At 32.7% G+C, this 21,880-nt stretch overlaps 1 protein-coding gene across 2 annotated transcripts; it reads left to right on the top strand.

Annotated features, from left to right (window-relative positions):
* Positions 1–1,591: 1,591 nt before the first annotated feature.
* Positions 1,592–21,510, top strand: LOC134275029 (receptor-type tyrosine-protein phosphatase alpha-like). Of its 2 annotated transcripts, none has more exons than XM_062757273.1 (20): positions 1,592–1,683; positions 2,465–2,608; positions 2,970–3,072; positions 4,715–4,803; positions 6,767–6,930; positions 7,101–7,194; positions 10,708–10,772; positions 10,984–11,017; positions 11,380–11,477; positions 13,322–13,450; positions 14,526–14,674; positions 15,571–15,706; positions 15,955–16,098; positions 16,326–16,419; positions 18,646–18,719; positions 19,369–19,503; positions 19,828–19,947; positions 20,649–20,803; positions 20,990–21,125; positions 21,389–21,510. In XM_062757273.1, exons 1-20 carry the CDS (start codon positions 1,608–1,610, stop codon positions 21,428–21,430), a joined length of 2,181 nt encoding a protein of 726 aa, XP_062613257.1. In that variant the 5' UTR covers positions 1,592–1,607; the 3' UTR covers positions 21,431–21,510. The 2 variants fall into 2 exon arrangements, with proteins under 2 accessions (XP_062613257.1, XP_062613263.1); XM_062757279.1 differs by having other exon boundaries at positions 18,646–18,723; positions 19,379–19,503.
* The last annotated feature ends 370 nt before the right edge of the window (positions 21,511–21,880 follow it).

Raw genomic sequence — 21,880 nt, 5'->3', positions numbered from 1 at the left:
GTTGATATTACTTAACGTGCTTTTTATTTGTTTTATGACGAAATAGATAAAGATAACGTTCAGTGATTAAACTCAAAGATTGCAGAAAATCGGGAACAGGGCTCAGCAAGTTAACACCATCACATTAAAAGCAAGCACCAGAGATTTAGTCGAAGGCATAGTAGAAGAAGTAAGCATCCCCTACTGACCCATCACCCCCCCCCCCCCACCCCTGAGGCCTCCGTATTGACCACTGATAAACGGAGTAGTTTTTTTAATACTTTGGTCTCACAATTTGGGATAGGAACGTTTCAAATAAACTACAAAAAATACGTATGACACATAGATTAATTTTAACGACCATAGGATTTGCAAAATGTAAAGATTAAAACAAGACAGTTATAAACATCTGTAATTTCCACTTATTTGTCAGTAGCTATATTTACTAGTGCAATAATAAGGAATGAGATATTCTCATCTCGTTTGAAGTGCCAACACCATATGCAGTGGATCGAACTAGATCAAGCGTCTCATCGTGCGCGCTCAATATTACAGAGTTCTGTTCAACAGAGCGAAGATTCGCGAGCGCTCGCCAAAAAATGTTCGCGACCGCTTGCTCTGTTAAACAAGCCTCTGGTACACAAAGTTTTGCCTTAGGACCTCTCCCATTAATTCCGTTCCAGTGCTCTACAGATTAATTAAGTGGATTAACTCTGTAGCCCAGACTAGTAGCCATTTATCCAAAACCTTCAACAAATAAAGATTGCACATGCAGCTTCAATTTAACAAATGTCAGACGCGAAAAAAAAAACCAACAACAACAGCTTTTTCAGATCGGAAATTCTATTTCGTAAGGGAGGATGGGTGGGGATTAATAACTGAAAATTTCAGAGCAGCCCCCCCCCCCCCCTTTCGATCCGATCCGATATTTACAATTCTCTCTGACCTTTTTAACTTGTTGACTAACAGATAATAAAAATAATTCTTTAACTGAAATGAAAGTAAGCGAATGTCTGAAACATGGTAAAACCACCTCAAGTCGTGAACCGGAATATAAGCTTGGAGTTTAAAATAGATCTAATAAGCCGTTATTAAACTAATTGTCCTTAAACACTGGATTTCTCACATCGGTCGGATATCTGTCTGGTACATATATGTACATGGAGGTTGAAGCAGCTTTAGAAAATATGGAGTACTTTTGGTGCATATATTATAAATTAAAAGAAAAAAAAGCCGAATACAGACTCTAATTTGTTTATGGCTAACAAAGATCTATGTACATATAGGCGTAACATTGTGTATATACGTATACAGTTATTGTCTTCTTCCAAGCACGTGGGTAAATTATGACGTATTTTAATTATTGTGTAACGTGACGTCATATTTTCCCTAGCAGGAGGTATCATTCATATGAAGAACACAGATGGAAAAAGGTAGGACCTAGAGTATGGTTTTATTCTTTATCAAAGCATGTCCAACACATGTTATTTATGTTTTTGCACAAAAATACTGTAAATAATATTTATTTTTCGTAAGAGCATTTCAAAGAAATATATTTCAATTTATATAGAGATGATATATAGATACATCCTTTAGTCCTTATGTTGTTTTGTGCAGAATGTCTTAGAATGGAAAATTTGAAGTTGCTAAGGGTCCTCTATGGTGTGTTTATATTCTGGATTAACCAATGGAAGTCGGTAAAAGGTAAGATTTAAAAAAAATAATTTTTTATTCAAAACAAAGATTGTAAGATTATTGAAAATAAAGCGTATATATACATGTTCATTTCTTAACCTATTTCCTTATTTCTATTTTTAACCAAGACTTTTGATTTACAGTCTCACATTAACCGGTAATAGGTCAATTTTATCCTGTGTTTTCTTATAGCTTGGTTTCATATGTAGCTGATGAAGGATTCAGAAGAAATAAAAGGGGGAGGGGGAAGCTCTTTATTTTCAATTATAGAAAATTTTGTAATATCAAAAGCAATTTTTTTTGTAGTAAACTCACCCGCTAGACTTTCATTAAAAAGACGTTTTTATACATCGAAATCTTTTTGTCCTAGATAATATTTTTAGTGTTTCATTAGGATCATTTGTCTAGTAAATCGCGAAAAGAAAAGATAAGACAAAATCAAGACGCCTGAATCGGATAATAAAAGGTTTTTATTGTATATTTACATTAAATGCTTATAACATATGAAGTTCGTTTGAGACAGTAGAAAACATAATTTGTGCCCCGATTTATATATATGTAGCACTATAATCATAGATCTACTTCAGGTTTATGCTATAATTAAGAGAAATGCATGTAAAAGCTGTAACAACAACAACAAAAAACAAAGAAAAAAAAACCAAAAAAAAAAAACCAAAAAAAAATCAAAAAAAAAGAAAAAAAAACATAACAAAAAAAAAAAAACAACAACAATCTTATACAACAAAAGTGTATACAATTACACTGTTTTATTCAATTCATCCAATTTCAGCTTGTCCCTTTGGATTTTACGGCACGGGATGCTTCCTTTGGTGTAGCGGAAACTGCCGGAACAACGCCACCTGTAATTCTACTACCGGTTTGTGCGACAATGGATGTACGCAAGAATACACTGGACCAATGTGCACTGACAAAAGTAAAAAAAAAAAGTTTCATCCTTTGCAAACTAAAATATACGTGTATGCATTTTATTCTGATATAATTCAAGTCCTTTCAACCGCTAGTATGGACCAATAATCTGACCTACATTCCTTGTCAAGAATTGCTAGTAAAGAATTTAAAATGCCATTTTTTTATGCCTTACATATTTATCCTTGCTCTTTTTGCCCGTAGGAAACTTTCAGTTTAGGTAGGGGTCCTGGGCGGTCACAACCTAAATTCTAAATTTAACAAATTAATGAATTTTGATTTCAAATAATCATAATTATTTACTTAGTAAGTTTTTTTTTTTTTTTTTTCAAAGTCAAACTTATAACATTTCTTTTTTTTCATTTCAGTTCCGGAACCTTTTGCCCTCGGCGCCATTGAGCTTATATTCATTATTTCCGGTGTTATTGTGGCTGCGATTGTCATCTGTGTTCCCACTACCCTGTACCTCCGGTAAAACATTCTGTACTTTCTGTATTTCCGGCCTAGTTACCAAGCAATTATTAACGTAACATCCAATATCATGTATTTTCTTCATCCAATATCAAGCCTTCTGTACATCCAGTATCAGATACTAGTACTTCCAATATCAAGCATTTTTCACGTCCAGTATCAAACTTTTGTACGTCCAGCATGAAACATTTTGTTCCTCCGGTATCCCAGATTGTGTACACCCGGTATCAATCATTGTGTACGCCCATTACAAATATTTTAGACCTCCGGTATCAAACATTTTGTAGTCAGGTATTAACTATTTAGTATCTTCTGTTTTACGGTATTAAAATTTTCGGTAACAAGTATTGTTGTAGTTCATTATCAAATATGTTGTTCCTTTGGCAGAGGCGTAGTCAGAAACTTAAAAGTGAGGGGGCTCAACTCCAGAAATTCTTTGACAAGCAAAAAAAAAAAAAAAAAAAACTCTAAAATCCTATTTCGTGGGGGGGGGGGGGGGGGGGGGGGAGTGGCCAACTTTTTCAAAGGCACGTTACTTTCAATTCCAATTTTATTCCCCACGATTCTTCGATATCACTATACTATGGTCAACAACAAGTGGGGAAGGGGGGAAGGGGCAACTATCCCTTCAATAAACATTTCCTATAGTAAAGGTAATGTTGGGGAAAAAAGTGCGGGGGGGGGGGCAGGTCTTGACGATTTAATTACCATATTACATCACTATATTATACAACTATTACTTCAAGAGAAATGCTTACTCATTTGTTGAACATAAAAAAATGCCATTAAATGAGGTTTAATTTTATTTCAAAATAGCTGTGATTCTGTTCTTCATTAAAAAGTGGGGGGGGGCACAGACATACTCTTGCCCCCCCCCCAGATCTGAAAGTGGGGGGGGGGGCTAGTGCCCCCGCTGCCCCCCCCCCCCTGTGACTACGCCTATGTTTGGTGTAAAACAGGTTCATCCGGTATTAAACATTTTTACGTTAATCAGTTTGAATTAGTAGTCTTCTATGCATTCACTTCTGGAAAATGTATGTTACATGCACTGTTCACGGTGCCCAATTATCTATCGATATCTAATTTGTCCTGTTTTATTTTTATGCGCCCGGATCAATAGATCAGAGGCGTATATTGTTTTTGTTCTGTCTGTCTGTCTGGATGTTTGTTTGTTTGAGTTTGTTTGTCTGCAAACTTTAACCTTCGCCATAACTTTTGAACCATGAGAGATAGAGATTTCATTTTTGGTATGCCTACTCAACTAATTAAGCTCTTTCAAATGACATGAAGGTCAATGACCTTGTGACCTTAACTGTGGCCTATATGCTTAAAATAGTTTTTTTCTGCAAACTTTAATCTTCCCCATAACTTTTGAACCATGAAAAATAGAGACTTCATATTTGATACGCATATTCTACTAATTAAGTTCTTTCAAATGACATCAAGGTCAATGACCATATGACCTTGACTGTGACCTATATGCTAAAAATAGCTTTTTTCGAACTTTGTTGCCACCGGGCGCATAGTGTTTCACAAACACATCTTGTTTCATTTATTTTAATTTGAATTTATATTCATATTAATTTACAATTTTTATGCATTGAATGTTTGTTATTCATATTAAGGTTTGTCTGTTTTGCAGATCAAAATATATTGGTCAGCACGGAAGAAATTTCGTAAGAAACAAATTTTTAAGACGACCAACCCTAAATAGAAGAGGTTCTATATTTTGTAAGTGTTTATAAAAAGAAAACCTGTTAAAAAATCCATTAATTTATGGCTTGAAGGGAATTAGCCAAAGGATTGATTGAACCTAATATTTTCTAAACTTTTCGGTATGATATCATAACATACATTTCGCTGTGGTATTTAAGACGGCAGTTTGCAAATTGAAAACACCCAGTATGACTAAAAGAAGTTCAACAGACCTTGAGTCCCTGTTTACATGATGCAATGTTTCGATGATTGTATGTTGTTTTAACGTGGAATCGGTTGTCTACATCACGTTTTATAACATTTTTTTTTTTATAAAAGTTGAAATACTGCCTTATTCAGATATCATCTGCTTGATCAGGGTCGCAAGAGTGGCGCAGTGGTTAGAGTGTCTGCTCTAGGGCCACGAAGTAAGAAGTTTAACCCTAAGTCGTGGGTTCGAATCCCACTGTGGGACGCGGAGACCGATTGTACGGATTAGACTGCATATATAGAAGTCCCGTGACATAGTGGGTGCTGGCACAAAAAAGATCCCTCACTGCTTAATGGCCCTAAGTGCAGAGTATAGAACAAAATTTGTACCTCTCCACCGGCAATTGGTGGCGTCTGCATATGAGTGAAAATTCTTGAGAGGGACGTTAAACAACATTTAATCATCAATCGTTTTTACAAGACCAACAACTTTGACCTTTTGAGTTAACCTAGTCCTTCTTTTGAAAAAAATTAAGTCTTTGCGATAAAATTTGATCAGTCAATTGGTGCTAGGACTTTAATATTTTGCATGTGTATTACTTACATGTATTTCAAGATCTTTATTGCGTACTTTAAATTTTTTACCCTTTGACCTTGAATATTGACCTAATTTAGAAAACATGAACCTTGACCATATTTTGAATGGTTGGTGCTTGGGCTTTCATATTAACCAGGTATATCTATTAAAACAAGACAATCTTTTGGTTAACAGCATTTTTGTTCTCTTGACCTTGGAGTTTTACTTGTATTAGGCTAGAGAAACGTTAAATTTTGTCATAGGTTGCCATACGAGGTATCAGTGTTTCACAAACACGTACATCTTGTTTAACTTATAATCGCAAAGATTGACCTACTTACATTTTAAGATACCGTTCTCGAAGATTTGGAGGTACATACATGTATATAATGTTCCCTGTCTTTCCGTCTGACTGTCTATCTAGCTGTCTGTCCACAAAAACAGCCCGGCCAAATTTGATTTCATATTTCACTTGTATATTTCTTGTGACAAGACCTCCCTTTTGGTACCAACATATTCGACCTTTTCACTTTGACCTTGGTGGTAGACCCACTTTTGCAAAAATTCACCCAACTTTACTCCTAACCATAACTTTTGAACAGCTGGAGATAGGGCTAATAATATTTCACAACTGGAGATAGGGCTAATAATATTTCACAATTGCATTTATCGTAATAAGACCTTTCTATGGGATTTTGATAATTTTGACCTTAATCTTGGAGTTTAACCCACTTTAAAAAAATAACTTTGACCATATCCTTTGAAGAGGTAAGACTAGAGGTTTCAAATTTTACAGTTTTATTCCTTGTGACAAGACCTTCCTCTTGAAATCAACAGTTTTGACTTTGACCTAATTTTGAAAACTTTAACTTCATCATATCATTTTAACATCTGATCCTAGGGGTTTTATATTTTGCATGTCTTCACAAACGTAAATTTAAAATTTTTACTCACTTACCATGGTGTTTGGTCCACCTTTTGAAAACAGTAACCTTGACCATGATTGATGCTTTGGCTTTCATATTTACCAGATATATTCATTGGCATTTCTTGAGGTATCAACATTAGTAATCTCTTGCCCTTTGAGTATGACATGAATTTGAGAAACTCGAACTTCTTGTATAAGCTGTCATACAAGGGCATCTGTGTTTCACCACAAACACACATTGTATTTTCCTTGTATATGTACGTACAACGGACTTTGTTCCGTAGTGCCATCTGATCTGGAGAATGTGATGAGAAATTCACGTCAGACGATGTCCGCCCTTAACAACCAAGTACAAGTTGTTACAAAGGATGTAGAGGTCAACGGATTGGCGGATCTACTGAGGTACGACAAGATTAACGGGTATGAGGAACTGGTGGCGGAATTCCAGGTACGAAATACATAGAAAGTACATAAATAACCCATAAGAAAAATAATTGTATGGTTTTCTTTGAATTGGCTACATTTTTAATTCCCCACCTCTGAGTAGGGCGAAATTGACATAATAAAAGAGGTGCGAAAATTCTCCAGTACACAGTATTTTTATGCCTATTCTTTTAGATGATTCCTGTCGGAGAACAGTGTCAGATTCCATGCACAGTCGCCAAGCATTATGGGAATATGTCTAAAAACAGAGGCCATGTTACAATAGCGTGTAGGTATACAAAATGGTGGTTAGCGGCAATATTCCCTGGATTATCAATGTACATTAAATTCCCTTTCTTGTTCAGAAAAAAATATGAATTAAAAATAATTCACAATTAAGTCCGTTTAGACACTGCATTGCAGGGTTCCATATCCATGATACTGGATATTTTATATTATTAGAATGATCTGTTCTTTGACTAAAATCAACAAGAACATACACAAAAGTACAATTTATAATTAACATGATTAGAATTATAATATGCAAAACTTGAATGGTAATTAAATATAAAAATAGCGAAAGTAACAGTGATTTTTCTGTTACTCAATATCCTTTTAGTATTTTTTTTATTTTTTTTAAAATTTTTTTTTTAATTTTTATTTTTTATTTATTTATTTATTTTTTTAAACAGGTGGCTCCCATCAGCCACGTACCTCCGATCACTTGACTCTACACTAATTTAGTGTTGCGGCGGTGTGAAACGAGGTATATTTTAATTAATTTATGAATTGATTAATGATGAAGAAATAATTTTCTTCATACTGCTGCAAATCCGCCTCATCAGGAGTTTATTTGCATTATGCAACATTGAGACTTTTAATGAAATTAAAAACAATGGTAGCTGCAATTCACCAATTATTCCACCAGGTCTATCGACCTATAATCTCACAAATAGGTTCACCTACAGAACGCATTAGCCAGTATGTAGATTACTTTTTGACTCCCATCGTGCAAACACTAAGCACGTATATTAGGGACAGTTCAGACTTCATTCTAAAAGTTGAACAACTCAGACTACAGCCAAAATGCCTATTGGTCAGTTATGATGTAACTTCGCTCTATACAAATATGCAATTCGAGGAGCTAATTACGGCTGTTCAAATAGCCTATACCAACTTCAACAAAGCAGAATACATTATACCAGCTCCATCTACAGCTGATCTTTGCTTTCTTTTACGACTTGTACTAGAAAACAATATATTTGAATTTAACTCTGCTTTGTATAAACAAACAATAGGATGTGCGATGGCTTCTAAATGTTCCCCATCTGTGTGCGACATTCGCCTTCACCAAATCACAGATGAAATCATCGATAAATTTACAGGGAAGAATAATCTTATATATCATGGTCGCTATCGCGACGACGGGTTTATAATTTTTCACGGATCGGAATCTGTCATTCATGAACTATTTGAAATTATAGCTAATTCACACCATCCTCTACTCAAATTCACATATGAAACCTCCACACAAGAAATTAAATTCTTAGACACTACAGTGTTCAAAGGAAATAGATTTAAAACCAGTCAAATTCTGGATTTTAAAACCTACATTAAACCAACAAACACAATCCAATATTTGGAACGTAACAGTGCACACAATTCCTCTGTTTTCAAAGGATTCATCAAAGGTGAAACAATACGCCATATGAGAAATACAAGCAATGAAATCACCTTGCTTGAAATTCTGCGTGAGTTTGGGGTTAATCTCTTAAAAAGAGGGTACGATGAAATTGAAATCAAATCTAACATGCAAAAAACGCTAATTACAGCATAGAGAAAACCCTGCAAAGTAAAAGTGACATCAAGAAAAAAGGAATTCCTCTTGTTTTCGTCACAAAGTACAACCCCTGTATACGACAATTAAAAAGAAAACGAATAAAATATTGGCACATTCTTACAAAGGATGAAGACTGTCAAAAAGTCTTCTCAGAATTACCTATTGTGTCCTACACACGCAATAAAAACTTGGGTGATATTCTCACCTCCTCAACAATTAAATGATTTGTTTTGTTATTTATGTATAGATGCATAAATGCATAATGCAAATAAACTCCTGATGAGGCGGATTTGCAGCAGTATGAAGAAAATTATTTCTTCATCATTAATCAATTCATAAATTAATAAAAATATTTATGTATTCTTATGCTTAGAATTTTCACATTTTACCAAAATTAATCCTATCGAAAACCTCCAACTAAGTTATCGCATTCAATACATAAATACAATTATTATTCTAATAATTGTTGTTACCTCGTTTCACACCGCCGAAACACTAAATTAGTGTAGAGTCAAGTGATCGGAGGTACGTGGCTGATGGGAGCCACCTGTTTAAAAAAAAAAAGAAAGAATAATATAGACTAAAAATATGATTAAAAAGATAATGGACCATTGCTGAAATTTAATTTGTCAATAAATGCGAGGGTCATTCAAAAAGTAGACAATGTTTCTTATCATCAATTTTCTTTTTACAAGATTAAAGATTAACAAATTTCAATATGTATTAACATTTATTTTGCAGGTGTGTGAAGTTTCATGCCATTTGATTTAATGGAACTAATGTTAGCTAATTTTAAAAACAACATGTTTTGTCACCATGGAGCAGGGTTACCAACATTGTAACGTCAAAACAATGTCGAGAAAATTACTCTCTCTGTTCTTTTCATACACAGTTTGTCGGGTAATCCCAATTCACAATAATGTATCCATAACATCTAACAATTGTTCGAGTAGCTGAGATTGCTGTTTTCAGATTCCTTACCATGTAACTCTCCTTTCACAACATTGAAGCTCCCAGCATGTTTCATAATATTACATGTACATGTATATTCAAAAATTGTCTTTTCCACTACATTCAAATGCACACCTCATTTTCTTCTATATTTCCTTATTCCTCCAGCATTTTCAGGGTTTGTTGTAGAGGTTTCTCGAATGCAAAAAAATTTTTTTATTGCTACTCGCCGCTCCGTGACGTCCGCTTTTTGCTCTTTTAAAAATCAATTGAAATCTATCTGTCTTTAGAAATTTCTTTTAAATGAAATTATTTGAATCTTTTGTTAAAATATGTGTACCAAAGTTTGTTGTAACATGACGTTAATTATAAACGTAATAAAGTCTACGTACTGTTTGAATGACCCTCGTAAATAACAATGATATGATATAATTAATAAATTAGTGTGATATGATTATTAATTAATAATTGTGATATAATATTTAATAAATCACTGAGATATATTAACTCAAAAAGTACTGTGATATAATAATTGAATAATACTGTGATATAATAATTCATAAATTACTGAGATATAGTAATTTATAATTTACTTTGATATGATAATAATTTAATTTCACTTGTATCAAGCAATTTCATTGGCTGAATCATTCAGAGGAACATATAACATTTTGTATAACATAACTTGCCTACGTCACAATGAGTTACGTCAAAAACGTATTACTCCGCTTGACGTTACTTTTAAAATATTGCTCAATTTGAAGCCTTTTTCAGGAGAAAATATTGTCTCATTGTCTACACTGAAATTAAATTATAAGGAATGAAGCTAATTTCAACTAATGTTATCCGATATAACAAAACTTGGGGCAGTTTACGCTTTCTTATAAACCGCTTCGCGGTTTATAAAGCGTAAACTGCCCCAAGTTATGTTATATCGGATAAAATAAGTTGAAATTAGCTTCATTCCTTAAATAAACAACAATGATACAGTATAAAGCTGATATTTTGTAGATGATCATTCGAGAGTGAAGTTGGAAAAGAAGAAATCGGACTACATAAACGCAAACTATATTTCGGTAACAGAAAAGACATATTTTTCCTATGATGGACAATCATAATTTGATTTTGCCATTTTTTTGGCTGACATAATATCGCATCTATAATTGATCTTGAAGTGTCCTATTCTCACTGAATTAACACGTTGTGTAATGATGCAAGTCGGAAGTTTACAATGCGTTTCCAAGTAGTTATAACTAAAAACTTGATGTTTTTCCTTTATTCTTACAGACAGCGGATGAATTCAAATTTATAGCCTCACAAGGTGCGTACGTTCATCATTCATAGGTTTTCATTAATAAGTGTTCGAGGTTTCAAAAAATTGGCTTAACACTATTCAGTTAAGAATATTCAATGTCCATGTTCAATAATTCTCAGTGGAGAAATATAAGAATTTTTTTTTAAAAATTAAAAAAAAAATAATTTTTAAACAAAACTCTATGCCCGGTACTTGAAAATTGTTTTTAAGAAAATAGTTTCAGGAAAAATATAGATTTTCCTAATGTCTTGTCTGTGTAAATAATTGAAAAAACCTTTCTTAATTATGATAAAGTAAACTAAATAGCAAACATCAAAATATTTTTATAATGTGCCAGTATTATTGGTGTTATCGTTGTTATATAATAGGACCAATGGAAAACACGGTGGCGGATCACTGGACAATGATATGGCAGGAGCGGATTTCTGTTGTTGTTATGATGACGAACCTCACAGAAGACAGCCAAGTATGTCACATGTACCGTATTGCAATACTGAGTAGGTATCAGATATACAAGAGGTCAAGTCCTATTGGTGCTCTTCTATGTGTAATTAATTGCAAAGCAAGGAAAAATCAAAGTATTTATAATTTTCAAAGAAATATGAATTAATAAGGACTACAAGGATACGAGACTTTGCAGTGGGCTAGATTGGTGATAAACTGTTATATGGGATAAATAAAAAAGGAAAAAAAACAAGCTATCTTTAACTTGTGAGGTTGCACATACCATTATCTAGCTTAGACTATTGTGATTTCTGTGCAAAGTACACGTGTATGGTTTGTATTCCAACAGCCCTTTGTGACATCTTTGCTAATTATGAACATGTATTCCAGCAATCCTTTGACATATTATACAAGAATATAGAATTTTATCTGCCTTGTTCATATTTTAAAAACTATATCTGATATAAAACAGAGGCCAGCAAATTAAATATACCAAATAATGAATTCTAGCATCCCTCTCTCATCTCTATCAAAAGTATGGTATGACGATAACAAACAGTAATCAAGCTCGAAGGTCCATTGAAAATATATAAATTTGGAGCATAGCAAATACGGATCCTTAAGTCCATCAGAGGCGGCCAAAGTGTCATGGAAGAAAAAGCATTCCCCGTCTGTCGATTGGTCACAAGCATCGGGTGCTACCTGTATGAATGGGCAAACAGGAAAATTCTTAATTTGTGTGGATAATATGGACTAACTATGTTGTATATGAAAAATGGCATTCAACATAGATTATATTTGCTGACAAGGTTATTGTATACAACACAGCATTTGCGAAATGTTGACTTTATACAAGAATGCTGTAACATCTTTCATTGTTGTCAATAAATAATAATTATTTCCATTCTTATGTCGACACGATCTATTCCGGTGAGCTTGAAATTTCTGACACATCCGGTTCGTATTTGAATTTTTAAGTAGAAAAAAATGTATATCATGGTTATCTATTTCTCACCTGAATTCGGAGTTTATATCTCTCAATTTATTCGAGGCCGAAGAAAATGTTAATATACGTATGAGCATTTCTAAAACGAGGTAAATTGTTGACAAACAAGGTGATGATAGAAGAATATCAGCAATTTCGTTTAAAGTCATCATTTCGTAAGATCTAAGGTCGATACAATGACCTTGTCAGCAAATACAATTTATCATTAAATACATGTATAATGCTGACTGACTTTTATCCATACTGATTGTTAGGCCATTATTTACGACTAAGTTGTCCTCATATATCACCGTTTTCACATGACAAGGAGCACACAGCGGGTGTGACCGATTGGCGTGGGATGCTCACTCCTCCATGGTACATATCGTACCTCTGATGTCTTGGATGTTTGTGTTTTGCTCAGCTCCTATTTCGTGATGTTTAACAGACTTTTGAGCTCGAATACTTTTCGTTATCTCGACATATTTCTTCGAATATTTTTTTTTCAATAGCCTGCCTCATTTTATAAAGTGTTTGAATGTAGAACATGCAGTTTAAGTATAAACTCAACTCTATATATGCAGGTGATAGTGGTATATTGCTACATAAACAGGAGACCTTGATGATAGAATTGTTGAAGTTATCACTTTTATCATATATTTTCGTGTTTGGTTATTAATGACGTTTTTTTTTTCTACAGTAAAATATTCAGGTTGAAAAAGATTTATCAGACTTGTAATATTATTATTATTTTGAATTAAAAGGGATAAATTAAAACGAACTTGGAAATAAAGAAGTAATTATATTAATAGAAACTATTAATATGAAATGAATGAAAATAATCAAATTACTAGTATCGGCATGTCTTATTTGTTTTATAGGAGAAGTGTTTTAAGTACTGGCCGAGTAGATATAAGACTCTTACTGTGGGACCACTGTCGATAGGAGTGATGCAGGAAAAGGTGTATGCATTTTATACCTTGAGGAAAATGAAGCTGGTTCACAGGGAGGTAAGATTATCATTTCTAATACTGAACGTGTACATGAATTAGCGTATTCAAAATTTAGCGGAATCAAGGTGTATATAGTGTTGTTAGCGTAATCAAGAATTAGCGCTACACATGTCCATGCCTTGTTTTGCATTAGTTAATGTTTTCTTGGCAGTATTCATGAATTAGCTCATTTTTGTACGCGCCAAAGCCGCTAAAATATGAAACTTTTTTGGTACACGTACAGTATGTGATCGATAAACACTTGTTTAAAAAACTTTTATCATTTTTTTAAATAAATGAAAGTCAAAGATGTGTAAAGATATTAGCACGACTTCTATTCGAGATCTAAACTTTGTGTAATAAGCATCTCTTAATGCGCTAATAATATTACTGTTTGCTCAAAATTTAACCTTTATTTAAAATAATGAAAAACATTTCTGCCTCTGTCAGATTATTTTTCCGTTAATTTCTTAATATGAAGGTTTTGGAAGAAATTAGAATATACGTAAAATAATTACTCTTCCAATGCATCTGATGCCTTTTTAAAATCTCACGGTGGTCTAATTTATACCCTGTTAACAAATTCGTGCTGCTTGTAAGTCCTATTTTTTAAAATCTATCACTGTTCGTTTACTCCATATATACATATTTCATTAGAAATGTATCAAAAATATATACTTCAGATTTTTTCTAGATATAAGTGTGTTTGGTCAGGTTAAAATTGCTTTTTAGGACATCGGTCGCCCTAAATTATATTATCTTTAATAGTCTTACTTTTTTCTTCATTGTTAAGATATTTATTTCTAATATCAATTATTATTGTAAACATTTGTGTGAAACAGAAAATATGAAAAAAAAATCATATACACACGTATTTTAAAAAATGACATAGAGTCAAGTAATATTTCGATCTAGGGTAAATAATATGGATTGAAAAAGTAATAAAAATTTCATTTTTTCATAATACGTTCAAGACAAATGAGAAAATTTCTCATTTTAATGCAGCATCTCCATTTGAGTGAAAAATTCTCGAGAGGGACGTTAAACAATCAATCATTTAATGCAATATTCTTATTATGTGCTTATTTTTCAGACAAAATCCTGTAGATTGCTTTTTCATTTTCAATTCACTAAATGGACCGACATTGAGATTCCCTACCCGTCAGAGCTTATCCAGTTTTACAGAAACGTGAAACATTGTCATGATGTTCAGTCTAAATCCACTATTCTCGTCCACTGCAGGTAATATTTCTTAAGCTGAGTCCAAGGGTCCTGAGAAAAGTCGAGTAAGTATATAATTCCAGTCAAAGTTTGTACTTAATAATTTAAATGTATTGTGTTTAAAAAATCCTCCAAAAATGGATTTTATGTCGTGAAAATAAGCACACCATATTATTATATCATCACTGATATATATGTGAAGATTACAATATATTGAACTAAATGACAGAAATGTTAATATCATAAATAAATTTAATAACATTCGTATATACATGCATAAATGATTATTGAGCATAATAACGTTTTATTTATTTGAATTTGTCATGTAAAGACGGACGCATATGATGTGGTATAACTTTTCTAGAACATGAAAGTGAGAGTTAGTCAGATTGAAATATTGTAACTTAATTTTCGGGTTATTTTAATCTTACAGCTCCTCAGGAAGGATAATTAACCAGACTAAGACCTGGGCCAAATTTTCTATTGCCTGTAAAATGTTTAATAAATTGATTATTGAAATAATCTCGTATCCTGTTTATATTTTCATTTTGTAAAGCAATATTGCAAAATACATGTACTTCATTTTGAAATACTTGCTTCCTACAAAATTTTACTACAATATGTAGATGTCGACTTAAGATTTTGATGTTTTATGATCCCGTGGCTAGACCCTAAAAACATAAACTGAGAACAGACCTAAATCAATTTTTTTTAAATTTTTTTAATATTTTGAGTTTCATTATAATCTTAAATATTTGTAGTTGTGCAAAACACTTCAATTCAAACATATGAAGAGAATTTTATTTATTATCAAAATTATTTGCAGTTATACCGATTTCAAATTTTGATTAACGTATCTTCTCGGTTTATGGTCTTTGGGTCCAGAACTAGTCAAACGAAACACTTTCTACTCACAGTGAAGGGGCCGGTAGGACGGGCGTCTTTATAGCTCTGGACAAACTCCATAGGTCTGGTTTAAAAGAAGGAGTGGTCAATGTAGCTAGATGTCTTACTGAAATGTGTGAACAGCGGATGAATATGGTGGAAAACATGGTATTTGCTTGTTAAAGGTCCCTCAATGTTAAAGTCTGTTGTAATAATGAGGACTATATTTCAGATTTGATTTTTAATAGACTAAATATTACTAAAATACCAAATGTAGGAAGCAAAAGCATTCAAAATACATAAATGAATGTTGGACAAGTTAGATATAATATGTAAAAGTCTTAAGTAATAATTTAATTACTGTGAGAATTCTTATATTGTTTGTTTTTTATGTATAAAAGACGTTTTCTTAAAAGGAGCAGTATATATTACTCTACCACACTCTGAAAGAATCTTTTCATCGAAATGTCCACCTTCTGAGAAAGGAAGACATCTCACAGATGCTGCTAGGAGGAAATGGAAAACAAAAAAACGAAAATCTCATCAGAAAAGAATTTTGTGTAAAATTCTGTATTTTGTATGAGTATATAATGTTTGTGAACAATTTTTTACAAGAAATTACTAACATACAGTATATTTGTTTAAAATTACATGTCTGGAACTGCTGTTAGAAAGAGGAAACCATTAACAGCAATATTTTGATTTGCTGACTGAAAATTGGAGCACTTTTTTTTCTTATTAGAATATTTATTTAGTATTTATTAAACTTATTCATTTTTTGATGTAGGAGTTAATGTCAGCAAGACCAATTTACGACGAAAGTATCAAGGCAAGAGGACTTATGAATATTAATCATAATCTGATGCCAAACGTTTTACCAGGTATCTATTTCTATTTTCTAAGAGTTCATTTGAAACTTAATTCAAGTACCAATAATTTAACAATGTTTTTGAATCCGTATATACGAGGGCTGTCCAATAAATAATTACCTCGGTGCTCGGAAAGAAGCAAAGGACGCTTTTTAATGATTTAGTCTTAATGATTTAACTTAATATTTTCTTTTAATTAAAACACATGTCCGCAAAATTTTTTATCCAATTTCTGATTGTTTGTAGAACTCATTTTTGGGTATGACCCTTAGTATACTGGAAAATGGCAGATCTTATGATTTCCTGGACTTGTCTCTTCCTTCTGAAAGATGTTTTTTCAAGTTTGGAAAATGAGACAAGTCAAACGGTGACAGATCTGACGAAAATTGTTAATTAAAAAAAAATAACTTTCTCTTTATCCAAAAAAACTCCTTTACTCTTCAGGAAGTGCGGGTTTGGACCTGTCATGAAGAAATTTAATGCAGTTGATTTCTGATTCTTATTCCTTCCTCTCATTAACCTTTTGATTCTTTTTGCAAAAAAAAAAAATGCTTTCTAAACTCCTTCAGAAATTAAACTGCCTCCCCGAATATGAATTTGAATACCAAGACCACTAATATTTAAGAAACTTGCATATAAATCTGTCTTTGTGCTCTTGCAATTCTTTGCTCTTCTCAGACCTTTGCTATTTTTGTCAAGTACATCTTATATTATAAATTTTGTTTTGAGGGTTTTAAGCAATATATACAAGTTTCATTATCTGTTTGAATTTCAAACAAACATGGATATCTACAATTACTGATTTTTAAAATAATTGTTTAGATATTCTTACACGCTGTCGTTTTTACTCATTTTCCAAAACAGAGGGTGACCCGGGGTACTAAGCTTTTTTACTGTCAAATGTTTCTTTAAAACAGTGTGAACTACCCCCGAAATGATGTGTCTATCAAATTTGCAATGAGTCTTAAAGTCAATCATACATCATCAGTGATTATTTGTTGAAATTTGTCGAACAGTACATTAGTTGTTATATTTTTTTGTTGGCAAGGACGGTACCCATTTTAGATACCCATTACATAATTTTTATAATTGAAATCCACCTGCTCATTTGTCTATAAAACAGATATTGGTTGCCGTAAATTTAACATACCTAGTATTTCACTGAATATTTCTTTGGGATTCTTAACGACTTTTAAAGCAGCTTTAATGAAGCGTTTAATTTCACTCTAAGTTTACTGATTCTTGACCATTCATTTATAATGCAGTGTCTCGAATAGCCCTTGTTTTCCAGCTTCTCACAATGAAACTATGTGATGTCACATAAGTTGTTATAAATTCATTAAAGATTCAATAATGCGAAAAAGTCAAGCTTAATGTCATATGATATCTGTATTGTATGTCATACAGTTCAGGACATTATTTATTGAATAGCCCTCGTATATTGAATGAATTTAAAATTCCTATTTCTAATATTGCACATATGTATTGGGCATACAATATTTATACCCCCTTTGAAGAAGGGAGGGCATATTGCTCTTAGTTTGCTGCTGTCAGTCATTCAGTCGGTCAGTCCACCATCATTTTCCATTCATTTTCTTCACAGAGGTTGCAAATATTGAAATGAAATTTCGTATAGAGATGTATCATGTGAATATTTAGGATAAGTTTTGTTTGGCATGGGGTACGATCGGGCCATATTGGCCAGAGTTATGCCCCTTGGACTAAGAAAAATTCTAATTATTTGTAGTTTCCGTTCATTTTGCGTTGCAAAGGTTGCACATAATGAAATGAAATTTGGTATAGAGATTTATCATATGAATATCTAGGTCAACTGTTCTGTTCTGGTACGATCGAGCCATTTTTGACAAAGTTATTTCCCTTGGACTTACAAGAACTCCAATTATTTGTGAGAGGGGGCAGAAGTGTTTTACAAACATCTCTTGTTAATATATGTAGTATATTTAGTAAATGACGTAGGATTCCTACCCATGACACAATTCACCAGTCATTTGAAGTGGTTTGTATTTCCCTGGTAGTTTTTAAAAGGCAAATTCAAAACCATTTTACATCTGCTATCACAAGAATGTAAAATGATTTTTATGTTTAAGAAGAAAAATATATAACTTCAGAATCTTCATAAACATTATTTGAAATATTACAGTATAACTTATGTAGTGGTTAACTTAAGAGTCTTGATTCAGTATCCCTTACAATGGAAATTCCTTTTATATATTGCAGTAGACGAGTTTCGAGTACCCCTTTCACCAGATGAGTACAACAAAAACGACTATTACAATGCTGTATTCTTTTCGGTACGTTTTCTTTCTTTCAAGACAAGAATTTGTTTCCAGTTGATGTTGGCATGGACATAATGTAAGTTATACCTTAAGGTCAAGATCTAGTAAATAACTTGAGACTAATTTTTTGGTGCTAGATCCATTATGACGTCATAATCAATTTCAACTTTCTTTTTCCCGTACTTTACAGCTTTAGCAGAATTGTGAAGAAAATATGGTATTTTCATGTCATTCAATTGGAAATCACATGAAAAGTAAACCGGATACCTATATTAAATTTGATATTGATTTAAAGAAGAGGCCATAAACATACTAATTACCGTTTTCTGAAAGACTGTAGGCAATCTGGATACATTTCCTTTGCCGAATACGAAAAAAACTCCCATATTCATGACTGATTTTCTTAATTTTTCATTAAAAATGACAGTTTAAAACACAGTTTTTCATCTTGTTTACCTACAAATTATGCCCCGAAACACCTTATTTGACCAAGCTAAAGTTGTAAAGCATCAATAAAGGAATTTATCTCTCAAGTTTGATAAATCTGTAGGCACCTTTCATTTACTAGATCTTGACCTTAATAACTATGATTAATTTCAATGCTATATAAAAAAACGAAACATTAAGCATATACAATATTTTTGATATTTATTCATCGTCTTAGACAATAACAGAATATAACAGCCTGATAGCTGCCCAGTATCCCGGGGAGGATACAGCGCTAGACCTGATACGACTGTTGGTGCAGCAGAGGGTGTCAGTGGTAGTCACTGTTCACCCACTCATTGAACTACTCTCGGTATCATTCATGAATATTTAGAGAATCAAAATGTATTCATTGGTTGAAATTTAGAAATAAAAATATATTCCATTGAATTGAAAAACAGACATAAATATTACTTTGCCATGATCTGATGATAAGAGATGGGTACATGTATTTTAATGAAGGTAGTATTTCATTATATATTTACTAAATTAAAACATCATCTTTGAAAAAAAAATTCCAGATTGAAAAAATTATAATAATTAATTGCAGGGAATCCTATCATCGAATTTCGTAATTTGTTACATTTATCTTTGAGAATCCATACATCTTTTATTACTATTTAATATTTGTCTTCAGGTTGTAACGTGGTTTCCTGTGGAAACTTCCATCCTTACGCCTTTTAGAATACAAAGAGAGGCAAACGAACAAGTTACAAATGAAGTTCAGAAGTCTACACTTCTTATAGAAAATTCTATTGTAAGTAAATCTAATATCTGTTTAATATCATTCAAATCTCTGGTATATAAAAATCACTCGTCAAATAGTTAAAAAATATTATTTGATGATTTTCATGAAACTATTATCGTCATTGCTACATGTACTCTGTATGTATGAGATATATGCAGATAACGAACAGTCTTCAAGATCAAAAAGTTATAAAACAATACAAAATAGGAGCAGAATGAAGGATATGGAGATAACGAACAGTATTCCATATCAAATTCCATAAAACAATACAAAATAGGAGCAGAGCAAACACGGACCTCCCAAACATCAGAGGTGGGATCAGGTGCCAAGGAGTAATGAGCATCCCCTGCTGACTGGTCCGTGTGCTCCTTGTCATGATTGGGAAATAACGGAAAAATCCGTCGTAAATTCAATACGTTTATAACCGCCTAGTAAATTAGAATGAAAATGTCAGTCAACATTTGACTTAATGATAAACTGTATTTGCTGACAAGTTCATTGTATCAAACATACATGTAGATCTTTAGAAATAATGACTTTAAACGAAACTGTTGATATTATTGTTTCCACAACTTGTTTGTCTGATATTCATATCCGACTCATTTACACCAAATGTGATAATTTAAATGACTATAATGGTAGCAAATTTGTTTTCAATTGTTGCTTAAAAGGGTCTTATAAAATTTAAAAATATAATTTTTTGGATTAAGAACGCTGAACTGCATCGAGTCCATGTGTACGAGATTCTGTCATGGAGCACAAAAAACATCATACCACATGACACAAAGCTATTAAGTACAGTCATCACAGAGGCTAGTAGATGTAGGGAACAGGAAGGAGGGGGACCTATTACGGTCATGTCATAGTGAGTTCATTTCATTATTACACCAAAATATTCTCATAAAATGATACTTTAGTCAAATTCCACTTAATATCTATAGTTCCTGTATTTTTTTTTAAATTTTTCTAACAAGTAGAGGTCAAACTAAAAGCTAATAAAGAAAATACTTATAATTACTTTTTTGTAATAACGATGCATTATTTGTTATAGTGACGGGGCGGTAGGTTGTGGGGTATTTATAGCTGTCTATAACGCCATGGAGCAGTTGAGAGAGGACGGAGTAGTGGATATGTTCAGTATAGTACACGATATTCACGTCAGGCGGCCAGAAATGATGACCACAATGGTAAATGTACATATACAGTAAAACACGCTTATAGCGAACACGTGTGCTTATAATGAATTGACTCTTATAGCGAAGTGATTTTCATTCCCCGCTAATTTAAACATATTGTGAAGGTATCGGGTATACATAACGAAGCAAAATAGCCAAACCCTGGAACTCAGTTGTAAGCGTGTTTTGGTAATATTTTCGACAATAATATGATGAGGGGGACTTCTTTCCATAATCAGTGCTTTATAAAATATTATTTTTGTGGTCTTTTTTAGGAAGAATACGAGTTCTGCTACCGCGCCATTGCTGAATTGTAGAGGATGTTGACAGATGGTACTTTCTGCGGTACAACTCTAAATATAGATTAAAGTCGTGACTGTCCATACCATTCAACTTCTTAACGTATACTGAGGATCCTGTTATGGTTTTACTGTAGATTATGCAAATGTTCATGACTGTGTAATGCAACTTCACAAAACCATTCTGTCCCAGAAGAGTTAAGACGTTGTTCCCAGTATACCTGTAATCCTACAAATAGGTGAATTTTCTGTGATCAATATTTTAACTGGACAAATGAATGATAAAGGATCAGGAAGTTGGACAATGCGTTTCCATATGATTGCAACAACATCAAAAATTGAAGAAATCTTTCAAGCCAACAATGTGCAAAATGAGATGTTTATTGGTCAGCAATAATCCAAATAACAATGTTTTAACTTGTTTACCTGACAATTAATTAACAATTGGTTGCATGTAGAACTTCGTCA

Source organism: Saccostrea cucullata, unplaced genomic scaffold (assembly GCF_032062105.1).
Source record: "Saccostrea cucullata isolate Sc308-1 unplaced genomic scaffold, CSIRO_AGI_Scuc_v1 ctg72, whole genome shotgun sequence".
NCBI lineage: Eukaryota > Metazoa > Mollusca > Bivalvia > Ostreida > Ostreidae > Saccostrea > Saccostrea cuccullata.
This window is presented reverse-complemented; position numbering and strand designations above follow the sequence as displayed.

Coding starts and splice junctions, on each gene's coding strand:
- LOC134275029 (XM_062757273.1), top strand. CDS start 1,608: ATGGAAAATTTGAAGTTGCTAAGGGTCCTCTATGGTGTGTTTATATTC. Junction 14,675..15,570: donor ACTATTCTCGTCCACTGCAG/GTAATATTTCTT, acceptor TTCTACTCACAG/TGAAGGGGCCGGTAGGACGG. Junction 16,099..16,325: donor TCATCAGAAAAGAATTTTGT/GTAAAATTCTGT, acceptor TTTTTGATGTAG/GAGTTAATGTCAGCAAGACC.